The 15598-nt window shown below is 56.5% G+C and overlaps 1 protein-coding gene across 4 annotated transcripts in view; it reads left to right on the top strand.

The window, feature by feature from the left end:
- SLC43A2 (solute carrier family 43 member 2) overlaps window positions 1-15598 on the top strand; it is a 47207-nt gene that overhangs the window by 29311 nt on the left and 2298 nt on the right. For all 4 annotated transcript variants that reach the window (XR_012481470.1, XM_074263843.1, XM_074263845.1 and 1 more), the window contains exons 6-12: window positions 1746-1838; window positions 2897-3030; window positions 3149-3351; window positions 4430-4576; window positions 7722-7860; window positions 8765-8894; window positions 13981-14054. Coding sequence is in view for 3 of the 4 variants with exons in the window: in XM_074263843.1 (XP_074119944.1) it covers window positions 1746-1838; window positions 2897-3030; window positions 3149-3351; window positions 4430-4576; window positions 7722-7860; window positions 8765-8894; window positions 13981-14054 (920 nt within the window). In the remaining variant the exon portion in view is untranslated. The remainder of the gene's footprint in view (window positions 1-1745; window positions 1839-2896; window positions 3031-3148; window positions 3352-4429; window positions 4577-7721; window positions 7861-8764; window positions 8895-13980; window positions 14055-15598) is intronic.

Genomic DNA, 15598 nt, shown 5'->3' with positions numbered 1-15598 from the left:
GAGAGCTGGGCAGCAAAGGAAGTCAGAGTAGATTTTAAAGCAAGAAAAGCGATCGTGCAGTTGGAGACCCAGGATCCGGTCCGTTGTGGGTCATCACCTCCTTGTCCAGTTCTTGGGGAGGGTTGAAAAGGAATCGGCAAACATGGGAGGGGAGCCTCGGGTTCAGCCCCAGACTTGTGGCACCTGCACGGATGGCAGCTGCCAGTCTTTCACCCCAGGAGCTGAGATGCCCAGAGAGCTGGGCCTGGAAGGGCCTTGGAGGCAGTGGGTCTAAATTCATCATTTGACAGATGAGGAAATTAAGGCCCAGGGACTTTCCCAAGGTCCAAGTATGGAGGTTGGGTGGGGGAGAGAGAAGAGGAGGGGGCTGTGCAGGGAACTCACCCCCCCCTATAGTGAGAGGTCAGGGGAAAGTCAAGTACCTCCCCCCCCACACACACAGATGCACAGAGACACCTTCACACACAGATACTCACAACCAGACACATTCATACAGACACACACAGACATATAAACACACACAGGCACATGTATACTCTCTCTCTCTCTCTCTCTCTCTTTCATACACACACACACACACACACACACACACAAACGTGCGCGCGCTTAGGGTGATTCATTCTGAGTGGTGAGAGAATTTTCCCATCTTGCTTTTTTCCAAACCAAGAGGGGAAGCTGACCATGATCCTCAGGAAGCCTTTGTGGGATTGTGAAATGCTGACATTGCTCTCTCCAAAGACCTTCTGCTGGACCAAAATTGAAAGCAGTTTTTTCTGTAGTCCTGGCAGGTGGTTCCCAATTTTTCTAAATTTAAGGCCCTGCCCCACGTTTAACAAAATGATTTTTATTTGAATCTAATCATCAGCAAACACAAACATTCTAATATTCAAAGAAGTTGTTTTTTTTTTTTTTAAGGAGATGACAGGAAGCTGTGATATATAGTTTGACCTTTAAAAGTGTGTGTCAGATTTTGGTAACAACATTGCCTTTCCAGAACTTTGCATTTTCTTCAGAGTATTTTAAAAATATGTTATCATTGCTTATTTCTTGTTTTCCTCTATCTCTGTCACTTCCCATTAATTCACTCCCCCATCCCAATAGAAGTCCTCCCTTGTAAGAGATAAGTATGTCAAAGAAAACAATTCCTCACCTTGGCCATGTCCGAAAATGCATCTCATCATGGACCCAAGGCCCTCAGCCAGGAAGTAGGAGGCTCGGTCATTGAATGAATGAGTTGTGAAGTCTTTCAGAGCGACTTTCCTTTCTGTTAACATGATCATCATATAATTTGTATTACTGGATCTCCTCATTTCCCTCTGCCTCAGTCATAGAAGTCTTTCCAGGTTTCTCTGAATCCAGAGGCTGGGGAGGAGTTTTCTGTTAACAAAGGGGCAGTGATCTCTTGGGTTGGCTTCCCTCGGTGCACTGAAGCTGTACCCAGCGGGACACAGTCGGCTCCACAGAGTTTTCCTTGCCACAGGCCTAGGAGAGGTAGTCCAAAAGGACCACTATGCCCCCATTTTCTGGATGAAGACATTGAGACCCAGAGGGGCTAAGTCACACCACATATCAAAAACAGGATTTGAACCCGGCTTTCCTGATTCCTCGTCCTTTGTGGCGCTCTCCTGGCATTCCTCCCTCCCCTCTGCCCATTGAGGTCCAGTCCAGGCCTTCTACTTCCTGGGGAGATCCTCCTTTTCCCAGCCCCCCCCCACCTCCTAACTGCGGCCCCATCTGTTTTCCAGCTGCCCAACATGTTCGGTGACCTCCGGTCCACATTCATTGCCCTGATGATCGGCTCCTACGCCTCTTCTGCGGTGACTTTCCCAGCAGTCAAGGTGAGGCTTTGTGTGGGATCGGGGTGGGGGGGTCCCGGATGGTGGCAGGGGCTGTGTTCTTGGCTTCCCTCCTGAGCCCCCCCCAGAAGGAACTAAAGAATGGCAAGGTCTGGGTAGCCGCCCAAGAGGACACAACTGGGATCAGAAGCGGCATGAGGACTGTTCCTTTAGGGCTTTAAAGTTTAAAGCCTCCCAGAAGCCTTGAGGTAGATGTAACGTGTATAATCTCCATTTTATGGAGGAGAAAACTGAGCATCCGAGAAGTCAGCGACCTACCCAGAGCCATCAAAAGTCAGGATTTTCCAAGACCAGCACAGCAAGTGCTGATGAAATTGTGACATGTGTAGGGGATGAAGGGAGAGAGGAGGATCGTGCTTCTTGGGGTCCCTGCCCCTGCGGCTAATGTTGGGGTAAAGTCCCAGCTCTGGATCGAGCTCTAGGGGAATCCTCTGCCACGCCAGGCGGGCTCAGCTGGTTGCCCCATGGGCAGGCTTTGCTTCTCCATCATCCCCAAGTTGGGGGCAACCCCCCCTAAACAAAACAGATCCACAAGGAACCCCAAACCATGGGGCAGCCCTTGGGGCCCCTCCTGGCCCCAGCTCCCCCCAGCCCTCTTTCAAGATGGAGGAGAAAGTAGGTGGGGAAGCCACATGGGAAGAAGGGGGCTTCCCCGCCCTGGCCCCTTCCACCTCCTGCTCCATTGCTCCAAAAGAGGCGCGCCTGACGGAGCCAGCACCTCCTCTCCCCACCTGCCAGGGTGCTTCTGCTCTTTGGTCCAGACAAGTCTGGACCTTAAATCCTGACATTACTGAGGGGGAAACAGCCTCAGAGAGAGCCCCCAAGCAGTCAGCCAGGCCAGAAGCCTCGGGGCAGGGTTTGTGCCCCCGTTCCACTGGTCCGGCTGGTCCAGTGCCCTCATCCTGCCTGCATGCCCCTCCCCCAATGCCTCTGACCCCAGGATGTAGGGCAAGGAGGAACTTTCAGTAGGGGTCTGAGGTGAGATTTCAAGTCCAACCCATTAACCGCCGTCCTCCCCTGGCACTGCCCCATTCTTCCAGGTGATTTATGACTTGGGGGTCTCCTTCATCATCATCCTGGTGGTCTGGGCTGGCTGTGCCGGCCTGGTGTTCCTGAACTGCTTCTTCAACTGGCCCCTGGAGCCTTTCCCAGGACCAGAGGACATGGACTACACGTAAGTGGTGCCGGAGGGAGCTGCTGGGTGGGGGGTGTGGGCAGGGGCACCAATGGGTGGTAGGGAAGAGCAGAGAGCACTGGTGGCTGCTCACCCCCTTCCTGCTGGGCCCTGGCAGGGTGAAGATCAAGTTCAGCTGGCTGGGCTTCGACCACAAGATCACTGGGAAGCAGTTCTACAAGCAGGTGACCACAGTGGGCCGGCGGCTTAGTGTGGGCAGCTCCATGAAGCAGTCCAAGGAGCAGTCGGCCCTGCAGGAGGGCAACAAGCTGTGTCTGTCCACCATCGACCTGGAGGTGAAGTGTCAGCCTGACAACGCAGGTACTGGGTCCCCTGGGCCGGGGGCATGGTCACCGGGGAATGAAAGGGCAGGCCGGGCAGGAGCAGACAGCTTAGAGGGGAGGGCATGAGGAGCCTGAGGCCCACAGAGGGCCCTGGTTTGTTCTAGGCCATGCTGCCATTGTGTGGAAGTCCTGGAACTAGAATCAGGTCTCCCGAGTCCCCCTGCAAAAGAGGCAGGGTGGGGTAGTGGTCAGGCCTGGGGGCCAGGAAGCTCTCGGGCGCGTCCTGCCTCCGAGTGTGACCTAATTTGGATGTGGTGACCACTCAGGGCCAGGCTGTGGCAAGGTAGCTGAGGGGCCTGGACATGGGTCCATGTATCCCCCCGGCCAGCCCTTGGGGGTCACACATCCTTGTTCTGCTGATGCTCTCAGTTTCCCCAGGCAGGGTCAGGGGTCTGGGGCTTTACCTGTAGCCGTAGAAGCTGGGCCAGCAAGCACAAAGCTCCTGGTCTCTGATGGGGAGGAGGCAGTGCCCCCCTCCTCCCGGGCGCCGGGGCCTGTGTCGTGCCCCCCTCCTCCCGGGCGCCCGGGGCCTGTGTCGCGCCCCCCTCCTCCCGGGCGCCCCGGGCCTGTGTCGCGCCCCCCTCCTCCCGGGCGCCCGGGCCTGTGTCGCGCCCCCCTCCTCCCGGGCGCCCGGGCCTGTGTCGCGCCCCCCTCCTCCCGGGCGCCCGGGGCCTGTGTCGCGCCCCCTCCTCCCGGGCGCCGGGGCCTGTGTCGCGCCCCCCTCCCCCCGGGCGCCGGGGCCTGTCGCGCCCCCCTCCTCCCGGGCGCCGGGGCCTGTGTCGCGCCCCCCCTCCCCCGGGCGCCGGGGCCTGTGTCGCGCCCCCCTCCTCCCGGGCGCCGGGGCCTGTGTCGCGCCCCCCTCCTCCCGGGCGCCGGGGCCTGTGTCGCGCCCCCCTCCCCCGGGCGCCGGGGCCTGTGTCGCGCCCCCCTCCTCCCGGGCGCCGGGGCCTGTGTCGCGCCCCCCTCCTCCCGGGCGCCCGGGCCTGTGAGGCGCCCCCTCTGGCCTCCCGGCCATGGGCAGCCTCCTTCCTGACCTGGTCTGTGCTTCTCCCCAGCGGCCCCCTCCTTCATCCACAGCCTGTTCAGCCCCATCCTCCTGCTCAGCCTGGTCACCATGTGTGTCACTCAGCTCCGGCTCATCTTCTACATGGGCGCCATGAACAACATCCTCAAGTTCCTCGCGGACGGCAGCCAGGACGCAGGTACGCCACAGGAAATGGCCACTCCTCGGCCATCGCTGCCGCCCACTGTCCCAGCCCCTCCCCCAGCCGGGGGGAGTCACCTCCAGAGGTGGGGGCTCTGCCGACCCCCCAGAATCCTTGGAGTCAGGGGGAGCATTTGAATGTCAGGGAGTCCCAGCTCACGCTTCTGCCTGCCTGGAGAGAGGGAAGCGGGCTGTGGGGCGGGGGCTGGGGCAGGTTGTCTCTCTCCTCTCTCTCACTTTTTCTCTCTCTCTTTCCTTCTCTTTCTTTCTTTCCTCTTTTTGTCTTTCACTTTTCTTCATTGTCTCCCTGCCTGTCCCCCCACCCCTTTTCTCTCTCTGTTCTATTAAGGAAAGGGTGGATGGTTTATTAGGGGCCCAGGAGAAATGCGACCCTTGCTAGGGATAGGCAGGTTTCTCAGGCTCGGGATCGGCAGCTCAGGCTGTGGCTGCCCAGCCCCCCGGCCCTTTCGGGTCCCCCCCAACCCCTCCTGGCCCTTTCTGGCCCTGCCCGGCCTAGGCTCCCTCGGCCAGAACCTGGGAATTGCTGAGTGGCGGCAGCCGCTGTTGGTCCCGTGTCCTGAGGCAGGGAACGGACGAGGCTGCCCTGGTGTTTGCTGGGGGATCCAGTCGGGACTTGTTAGCTGAAATTGCAGAACTAAATGTGCAGATCCCCTGGGTGGTGCGGCTGTCCAGAGGCCCCCACTCCATAAAGAAATCCCCCGGAGCCCAGGGTCCGGCCAAACCTGGTGGAGGGCGCCGCAGGGGGCCCCGGAAGGCCTTCTCCAAGTGTGCCCCACGCTAGAGGCAGCCGGATGTGCAGCGGTTAGAGCGCTGGGCCCGAGTCAGGGAGATCTCTATTCAAATCCTGCCCCAGACACCAGCTTGGGGACCCTGCCCAGAACTCATCTCCTCATCTTAGAAATGATGGCCTCTGCTCCTTTGTAGCTCTAAATCTATGATCTTGGAGTCTTGCTCATTGCCTTAATTGCCTGGAACTGTGTGCTTCCCTGAGGGGAGCTGGGCCAGGCATTTAAAGGGATCCTCAGGTTTTTACTTTCCTGGAAAATAAAAGGGCTCTGGAACTGATCTGGCCCAAGCCCCTTGGAGTGGTGGAGGGAGGGATGAGGTCACGCAGCTCACCGAGGCCAGCCCCTGGATTCAGACCCCCGGCTCCTGACTCCTGGGGTCAAACCTTTTTCACTATAAGAGGCTGAGAACCATTTCAGGGCCTCCTACAAGTTTCCATTTTTCCCCTTCTGAAAGTTCAAGGCTCTATCTCTCTAATGAGGTGGGAGGTGGGTGGGTTCCTTTTTTTCCCCTGAGGCAATTAGGGTTAAGTGACTTGCCCAGGGTCACCCAGCTAGGAAGTGTTAAGTGTCTGAGACCAGATTTGAACTCGGGTCCTCCTGACTTCAGGGCCGGTGCTTATTTTATCTTTGCTTAAAGCTCTTTTTTTTTTTTTTTGGCGGGGGTGGGGGGGTGGGGGGGTGAGGGTAGCTCCTTTTTTTATACCATAGCATTTCTTAATGTAGCTCCTAGATTCCCTTTTCTCCCTTATATCAACCAAAAAACCCCAAAATGCAATTTGCTGAAACCAGTGGACCAAGCAAGCTCTCCTAACCACGTGTGCACCATTCTGTGTCCGTGGCCCCTCGCCTTGCTGATGACCGGAGAGGAGTGCTTCATTAGTTATTCTTTGGGGCTCCTCCTCAAGTTCAGCGTAGGTCATGGGCTCTTCTCTCATTTCTCCTGAATTTCTCCTCCTGCTTCTGTCAGGAAGATGAGTGAGCCAGAGGCGCCTTCCTGCTTGAGGAATGGCCGCCGTGGCCGTGCTTGTAGAGGACCCGAAGCTGCTTCCTCTTCCCCTCCTCCTCTGGTCCCTGCCCCTCTTTTCTGGGGGGCTGCACCAGGTTACTGGTGACTGAGGCAGCCGTCACTCTCACTTCCCCTTGCTGCTTCCTCATCCCGGCTTAGCCACCGCTCTGATTCACCAGCACGTGGGTGACCCCGGGAACCGGCCTCCTGCGGTCGGAGCAGCAGCGGCGTGGCAAACCGGAGAAAAGACCCCCTTGCCCCTCGCTGGTGTACGGGCCCCCAGCTCCTCCGTGGCCTGATGGGAAATCCCATGTATCTGGGATGCTCCTCCAGGGAGCTGTCTATAGGCCAGGTCCTGAAGCCCAACATGGTGGGGCCAGGCCCCAAGCTGACCCCCTCCAGCCCTCTCTGAGAAGCTTCTGCTGCTAACCCCTTTCATTTTCTTCATTTCTCCCTTTGCTCTCTTGATGCAGTGATGGCTACAGGTAAGTGGGATGGCTTTGCGCCCATTCCTTCCTCCCTGATATCTCGTTATTACAAAAAGTCTACCACGTTCCTGATCATTCTCTGGTTCTCACCTTTCCTGCCTGTCCATCTTGGTTAGAGTAGTGTGGGAGGAAAACCAGACATTTTAAACCCTCTGCAGCCCCAAACGTGAACTCGAAGTCCCTGGGAGTTGTGGATGGGGAATTTGTTTACTTGTTTTTTTAAATTTGTATTAGTTTTTAAATCACTTTCTTTTTCAAATGTCTCTCCCGTCCCTCTCTGGAGGGGAGAGCCAGCCCCCGTCATAAAGAATAAAGCAGTTTGGCAAAGACTTCCAGTGAGTCTGATAGGACAAGCTGGGGCCTGTAGATGAAAACAGGGGGTTTGCTGCTTTTCGAGCGTAATTTATCATTTTTTTTTAAAAAAAGCTTATGGGTTATGGAGTTTTGGAGCCCGATCTCCTAGTCCAAAGCACTCTTCCCAGAGGAGGAGACAGAAGCAAAGAAAGGGATTTGTTGGAAGTTTTACAGGCAGTGAGTGTAAAGCCGAGACTCAGATTGAAGATCCTCCTCCCTGATTTGTTGACATTTTTCACAGTGTGGGGGCTGAGCATTTCTGTGTTAGTTGGAAGCTGCATGGACTGTCCAGGCTTCCCAGAGGAAGTAGTTAAGGCAGCCTGGTTTTCCAGGGCTGTGGGAGAAGGAGGTCCGGTAGTCCCGAGACTGTCCCTGCCGCGACCGGTCTCCTCTGAGGGGGCCCGCAGCCCAGCCTCTCCCCCAGCACAGTGTCACCAAGGCCGTTGTGGAGAGGGAGCTTTTCTAATTGGGTCTGTCTCTCCCCAGTGGGTCTTTACACGTCCATCTTCGGTGGGCTGCAGCTGCTCTGCCTCCTGACGGCCCCTGTCATCGGCTGTATCATGGACTGGAGGCTGAAGGAATGTGACGATGGCTCTGAAGAAGCTGAGGAGAAAGATGGAGACCAGTACGTGGACAGTGGGAAGGAGGGGGGATGCGAAACCTGTTTAGGGATAGCTGTCCCAGAGAGCGGGCCCCTATCGGGGGGACATCCATGACTTACCATCGCAGCAGACTCGGTGGTCCTACCCGGAATGTCCTGCCTGCAGACTGTCAGAGACCCCTCCTTCCTCCCCTGCTTCCTCCCTGTTGGCTCCTTCTTAGGAATGGAGTTTTAGAGCTGAAGGGGACGTCCGAGATAAAACCGAGGGCCCAGAGAGGCAAATAGACTTGTTCCAAGTCACACAGCTAGTTAGGGCTGGGACTGGAACTCAAGTCCTAGGGTTCCAAGTTCACAGCTCCCCTTCGAATACCAACAGGAGAAAATTGATGGAAAAATAGGAAATTCCAATGGTTTGGGGATGTTCTTTCTTTGTCGCTTCCCAGAAGAGCCAGAAGAAGTTAAAACCAATGGCTCAGGAAAAAGAAATGAATTTTCAGTAAGCGTATACCTGGGTCTTAATTCTGACTCACTTATGATCTGGATGACCTTGGACAAGCCCCTTAACCTCATAACCCTGAGTTTCCTCAACTATAAAAAGAAGGGTCACACCAGACCATCGCAAAAGTCCTTGGTAAATCTAAGCCTTTGACCCAGTGATTCCACAGTTCATGGTGGGAGAATAAGTAGCTGCCCTCCATTGCTCAGAGCCCTTCCCATGCGAGTGTCTGAGAGTTGTGAGCACACGTCCTCGGCGATGGGCTGGCCTGGAAGGACCCCCAGAAGCAGGCGTGGTTCCCTTCCTATGTGGCTGGCGCCCAGCAGGCCGGCCCCAGGGGCAGCCAACAGCCCACCCTGAGGTGCCCCCCCAGGCATCCCCCCTGCAGTAGTCACCCCCAGCCCCTGAGTGTGCGTCTGTGCTCTTCTGCAGGGGCGAGAAGAAGAAGAAGCGAGATCGCCAGGTTCAGAAAATCACCAACGCCATGAGAGCCTTTGCCTTCACCAACCTCCTGCTCTTGGGCTTCGGGGTCACCTGTCTCATTCACAATCTGCCTCTACAGGTAGGAACACTCGGGGGAGGACGGACGGAGCTGGGAGGGGAGCTCGTCTACACTGGAAGGGGGGAGGTGCTGTCTCAAATGGCTGATCCCTGGATGAATGGTGATCCAGAGCCCAGAGGGAGAGTGTCCCATCCTGTGGGCAGGCTGCCCCTTCATGAGGAGGCCCCGCTTCTTCCTCATCCCTCACCTGGAAAATGAGGATCACAATGGAACCGACCTCGTTGGGCTGTTGTGAGAATTAGATGAGGTGGGGGGTGGAAAATAGTTTACAAAATGTAATCCTTGAGATAAATTCTAGCTACTTATAATAATGAGGGATGTTCACTGGATACATGTGACTAGATGTATGTATGTGGAGAGAGACAGAGACAGATAGAGGCAGAGATACCAAGACAGAGAGAGAGAGAGACAGAGAAGGAGGGAGGGGGAAAGGGAGAGCGAGCCAGCCCGGCTGAGGCCACTTCAGCACGGTTAGGGCTGGGGGGGGGGGGGGGGATGCTAAGCAGTCACATCTAACCTTCCAGTTAATGGTCGTTTGAGACCAGAGGGAGTCTGGTCAACCAACAAGCCTTTGTTCTAAGTGCCTAATGTTGGCCAGGCCCCATGCTGGGCACCAGAGATAAAGACATACGTTAAACAGTCCCTCCCCTCTGCACGTACGCTTTCAAACCTAGGGGTATCCCCACTGTCTCATGCAGGCGTGAGCAGACCGAAAACATTTGGGACACCCTCTTATGGGCAAGATGGAAAATGAATACAAGGCAGAGAGGCGCTGCCCACTTTGGGGATCAAGAAGCACCCGCTGTAGAAGGGGGGGCTTGAGTTCCAGAGGAAGCTAGGAAGGAAGAAAGGAAGGAGTACGTTTTAGGCCTGAGGATTGGAGGATGCAGCCGGGGCAGAGGCCCAGAGATCAGAGCGAGAACGGGTGTGTGAGGAACAGCCAGGAGGCTGGTTGTGCTTAGACGTAGAGCGTGTGATGGGGAGGGAGGCGATTGGAGCCAGGCTGCCAAGGGGTTCCCATGTGGGAGGGCTGGAGGTTACTGAGCAGGGCAGCGACCCAGCCAGGCCTGGCTTTGGCTGCTGAGGGCAGTGGGGAGACTCGCTCGGAGTCGTTGCCTGGGTCCAGCTGTGATGCATCCCTGCTCTGGTCTGGGGAGTGGAGAGAAGGGAATGGACGGGAGACCTTTTGGACAGGTAGAAGAAGAAGGGCTGATGAGAGGGATGAGGGAATGGGAGGAGCCGGGCGGCAGCCCTGGGGTCAGGGGACAGCGTGGTCCTCCCCTCACCAGGGAGTTAGGAGCAGGATGGGGCTCTGGGTGTAGCCCCGAGTTTAAGGACGCAGCCAGGGCGCTCTGGTCCCCTCCTGGGCGCCGTTGTCACAGCGCCACATTTGTCACAGATGGCCCGTTACTTCCTGACATGGCTCTTCAGGGGGTGATTCCTGAGAGCAGGGCAGCCAGTGCAGGAAAAGGGGTGTGTGTGTGTCTGTATGTGAGAGTGTGTGTGTGTGTGTGTGTGTCTGTATGTGTGTGAGTGTGTGTCTGTGTGTGAGTGTGTGTCTGTGTGTGTGTCTGTGTGAGTGTGTGTGTCTGTGTGAGTGTGTGTGTCTGTGTGTGTGAGTGTGAGTGTCTGTCTGTGTCTGTGTGTGTGTCTGTGTGAGTGTGTGTCTGTGTGTGAGTGTGTGTGTGTGTCTGTGTGAGTGTGTGTCTGTGTGAGTGTGTGTCTGTGTGAGTGTGTCTGTGTGAGTGTGAGTGTCTGTGTGAGTGTGTGTCTGTGTGTGTGTGTGAGTGTGTCTGTGTGTGTGTGTGTGTGTCTGTATGTGTGTGAGTGTGTGTCTGTGTGTGAGTGTGTGTCTGTGTGTGTGTCTGTGTGAGTGTGTGTGTCTGTGTGAGTGTGTGTGTCTGTGTGTGTGAGTGTGAGTGTCTGTCTGTGTCTGTGTGTGTGTGTGTGAGTGTGTGTCTGTGTGAGTGTGTGTCTGTGTGAGTGTGTGTCAGTGTGTGAGTGTGAGTGTGTGTCTGTGTGTGTGTCTGTGTGTGAGTGTGTGTGTGTGAGTGTCTGTCTGTGTCTGTGTGTGTGTCTGTGTGAGTGTGTGTCTGTGTGTGAGTGTGTGTGTGTCTGTGTGAGTGTGTGTCTGTGTGAGTGTGTGTCTGTGTGAGTGTGTCTGTGTGAGTGTGAGTGTCTGTGTGAGTGTGTGTCTGTGTGTGTGTGAGTGTGTCTGTGTGTGTGTCTGTGTGTGTGTGTGTGTCTGTATGTGTGTGAGTGTGTGTCTGTGTGTGAGTGTGTGTCTGTGTGAGTGTGTGTCTGTGTGTGTGAGTGTGTCTGTGAGTGTGTCTGTGTCTGTGTGAGTGTGTGTGAGTGTGTGAGTGTGTGTCTGTGTGAGTGTGTGTCTGTGTGAGTGTGTGTCAGTGTGTGAGTGTGAGTGTGTGTCTGTGTGTGTGTCTGTGTGTGAGTGTGTGTGTGTGAGTGTGTCTGTGTGTGTGTGTGTGTCTGTATGTGTGTGAGTGTGTGTCTGTGTGTGAGTGTGTGTCTGTGTGTGTGTCTGTGTGAGTGTGTGTCTGTGTGTGTGAGTGTGTGTGTGAGTGTGTCTGTGTCTGTGTGAGTGTGTGTGTCTGTGTGTGAGTGTGTGTGTGTGTGTGAGTGTGTATCTGTGTGAGTGTGTGTGTCTGTGTGAGTGTGTGTCTGTGTGAGTGTGAGTGTGTGTGAGTGTGTGTGAGTGTGAGTGTGTGTCTGTGTGAGTGTGAGTGTCTGTGTGAGTGTGAGTGTCTGTGTGAGTGTGTGTGTCTGTGTGAGTGTGTGTGTGTGTGTGAGTGTGTGTCTGTGTGAGTGTGTGTCTGTGTGAGTGTGAGTGTGTGTGAGTGTGTCTGTGTGTGAGTGTGTGTCTGTGTGAGTGTGTGTCTGTGTGTGTGTCTGTATGTGAGAGTGTGTGTGTGTGTCTGTGTCTGTGTGTGAGTGTGAGTATCTGTGTGAGTGTGTGTCTGTGTGAGTGTGTGTCTGTGTGAGTGTGTGTCTGTGTGAGTGTGTGTGTGTGTGTGAGTGTGTGTCTGTGTGAGTGTGTGTCTGTGTGAGTGTGAGTGTGTGTGAGTGTGTCTGTGTGTGAGTGTGTGTCTGTGTGAGTGTGTGTCTGTGTGTGTGTCTGTATGTGTGAGTGTGTGTGTGTGTCTGTGTCTGTGTGTGAGTGTGAGTATCTGTGTGAGTGTGTGTCTGTGTGAGTGTGTGTCTGTGTGAGTGTGTGTCTGTGTGAGTGTGTGTCTGTGTGTGAGTGTGTGTCTGTGTGTGAGTGTGACAGAGGGCAGCCTGTGCCCGGCCCCGGCCCCCCACATTCCTGGGAGCAGGTCCCGGCTGCTGGGCCCTCCATGATCTTCACAAACAAAGCTGGAATGGAAGAGGCCTGAGGGCACTTGTCAGCAGCAGCCCCCGCGAGGCTGGGGGCAGGCAGCCGGGCAGGCCGGGCTCCTGGAGAGGCCCTGGTTCACGCGCGGGCCCTCACGGCCGTCTGACCCTCACCCCTCTGCCCAGCCCCGCCAGCGATCTCGGCCGCACGGGTCCGGGATGAGCTGTGAGCTCCTTGATGACAGGGCTCTCCAGTGGGCGCCCCGGAATGTGGAGTGCTGGATTAAATAGCTGAGTCACCCTCCCGACCCTTGGCTTAAAGGCAGTTTATGGAGTTCACGTTTTTGTTCTATGATGTTTTCTTACTTGGAGGTGACTCCTCAGCCTGGACAGCTCCCATTACAAACGTCCCTCGTGCAAATTGGCGGCTTAATTGTAAGGGGCGTGAGGGCTTGTCTGCTATGACCTTAGGGGTTTCCAGGAGGGCTCTGGGAGGCGAGCGATCTCTCCCTGGGCCACAGGGTTGGAATGGGTTCGAGACCGGATGTCCCAGGTCCAGCTCAGCCCCGTGGGCGGTTTGGTGGCCTCTTGCAAGCTCCCTGACTCCCGGAGTTACCCGAATGCTAGTGTGACTCACCGAGCCAGAGCTTGAACCCGGGCCTTTTCCCCCTGTAACGGGAATCTCTTGTTGGCTGGAGGAAAAGGGCCTGCCCTGCAGAGCTCCCAGTTTGAGGGACGAGAACTTCTCTCCCAGAGAACTGATCAGACGCTACTCCTCGCTAGAAATAGGGTCCCGCCTGTGGGGGCAGCCCAGGGTCCCCGCTTGGTTCAGTAGCTCTGGCCCCCACACCCCGCGCATCCATCAGGCTCAGTGCAGCCATTGGAGGCCCGGGACCAGCCCTGGCCATTCATTCAGCAAACCCCCATCAGACAGCCTACTACGTGCCATACACCGTGCCGGTGTTGGAATTCCAACAGAAAGCCAAATGGGCCTTGCCCTCAAGGAGCTTACATTCTGCCGGAGGGAAACAGCTTGTACCCAGTGTGTGGTAAAATGCAAAGTCTTCTGGGAAGGGCAGCTCTGGCCACGTGCACATAGAGGAGCAAATGGTGTGAAATACAAACGTACTCGGAGCAGGTGGGACACATCACTAGGGACAAGGGAGGCTTCTGAGGAGAGAGATCCTGGGCTGAGGCTTGAAGAAAGCTAGAGGGGAATCTCTGCTAAGGCTGTCTCTGGGCACAGCCCGGGCAAAGGCCCGGAAGGGGGAGATGCTATACCACATTCAGGGAGCCACCAACGGGCCGATTTGGTGAGAATGTAAATTTTGGCGCGATTGCTCTGAAAAGGTGATTGAAAAGTGCCAGACAGACACCTGTGCTTGGTGCTAGACAATGAAGAGGAATTATCAGATCTGGGCTTTAGGTGTTCTGGAAGCTTCTGGAGGACACATTGAAGAAAGAAGAGGCTGGGGAGGGGGAGGCGCAATTAGGAAGCTGTTAGGACCCAAAGTGGGGAGGGGGCAGGTGCCGGGTCAGGAAGTAGCTCCACAAGCCTGGTGCCTGATTGGCTGCGAGCTCTGAGGGAAAGAAAAGGGTCCAGGAGGCACCCAAAGTTGTGAACCTGAGGGCCCGAGGGAGGGGAGGAGGGAGGTGTGCTTGTGGGGTGGGGAGGGGCTTCTGTCTGGGGCCTAGGTGGAAGGGGAGGGTTTCGCCCTTTGGAAGGCGATGGCTGACGAGAGCTGCTTCCCCCCAGATTGTCTCCTTCATCCTGCACACGATCGTTCGGGGCTTCATCCACTCCGCCGTCGGGGGCCTCTATGCTGCTGTGTAAGTCGGCGCTCCCTGGGGTGGGGGGGAGGGTCAGAGTCCTGAGGCCCAGCCTGCGGCTCTCCCCCATAGACGGCCTGGCTTCCTCTGAGATATGTTTGTTCTGCCCCAGGACGTGGAGTAGCCCGCAGTAAAACCAGTGGGAAAGGTGATTTGAAGGAGAGTCAGATGCTCCGGAGCCACAGGCCTGGAAACGAGGTCACAACCTCTGGCCGCCCGGCTGCTGCACGTTCTGGGCCCGACGCCTCAGGGCTGGCCCGGAATGAGGAAGGGGAGGCTCAGCTGGCTGCGGGTCACGGGAAGGGGGGGAGGGGGAGGGGGTGCCCCCCTTCCCCACAGGAGAAGCTGGGGGGGGTGAAAAACAGCTTGGCTGCTGCAGGGAGGGCTAATTAAATACAGAGTGGCTCCCACTCCCAGGCGGCCCAGGAGCCATGGCAGGCCCGGCTGGAGCAGAGCCTCTGGCTCCCCAAGAAGTGACAGGGTGGCCCCCCACTGCTAGGAGGATGTCCCCTCCCCTGGGGCTGGGCTGGCTACTCCCAGGGTGTCCTGTCCTTGGGCTGTATGTGGGGGGAGGGATGGGTGGGGTGGGGTGCTGGGTGGTCTGTGTGGTCGGAGTGGGTGGGACGTAGTCTATTTGTGTCTGTGGAGAGTGTGGGCTCCTGTGTGAGGAGGCTGCCCAGGGCGGTACGGGGTGGGGGGATGTGTGGTCACGAGGGGGAGAGCAGAGGCCCCGCCTTTCCCAAGGCTCTCTGTCCCCCACCCTGGGGCTGCCCCTCTGAGGCCTGGCCCGGCCCTGTCGCCATGTGGGTGTCTGGGATTGCACAACCTTCCCTTGGACACAGGCTCCGGGAACACCCGGCCACGGCTCGTGTAACAGGAGCCTCGGTCTTAGCAAGATCTGTCGGTGCCCAGAGGCCCCCTATACACACTCACACAGAGAGACAGACAGACACAGAGATACACAGACACACACAGACACACACAGAGACAGACAGACACAGAGATACACAGACACACACAGACACAGACACAAACACACACAGAGACAGACAGACACAGAGATACACAGACACACACAGACACAGACACAAACACACATACTCACACTCACACACACACACACACAGAGACAGACAGACACAGAGATACACATACACACTCACACACACAGACAGACACAAACACACACACACAAACACACACAGACACACACACACACACACACACAGACACACACACACAGACACACACACACAGACAGACACAAACACACAGACACAAACACACAGACACAAACACACACACAGAGACATACACAGACACCCACACAGAGACAGACAGACACAAACACACACCCACCAGATCCTCCCCTGCATTGCCCTAACCCAAAGAGACTGGCGGGGAGCCTCGGCAGCCCCTGACGGGGGGGGAGGCCCGAGCGCTGGGGCGGGCAGAGGGCACCCTTTCCCCTAGAATCCTCCAGGGGTCAGTGGGTAGAGGGCCGGTCTGGGAGTCCTGCCTGGGGCACTTGGAGGCTCGTTTGC

This window comes from Sminthopsis crassicaudata, chromosome 4, assembly GCF_048593235.1.
Source record: "Sminthopsis crassicaudata isolate SCR6 chromosome 4, ASM4859323v1, whole genome shotgun sequence".
Lineage (NCBI taxonomy): Eukaryota > Metazoa > Chordata > Mammalia > Dasyuromorphia > Dasyuridae > Sminthopsis > Sminthopsis crassicaudata.
Note: the sequence above shows the minus strand (reverse complement) of the source record. Positions and strands in the feature narration are given on the sequence as shown.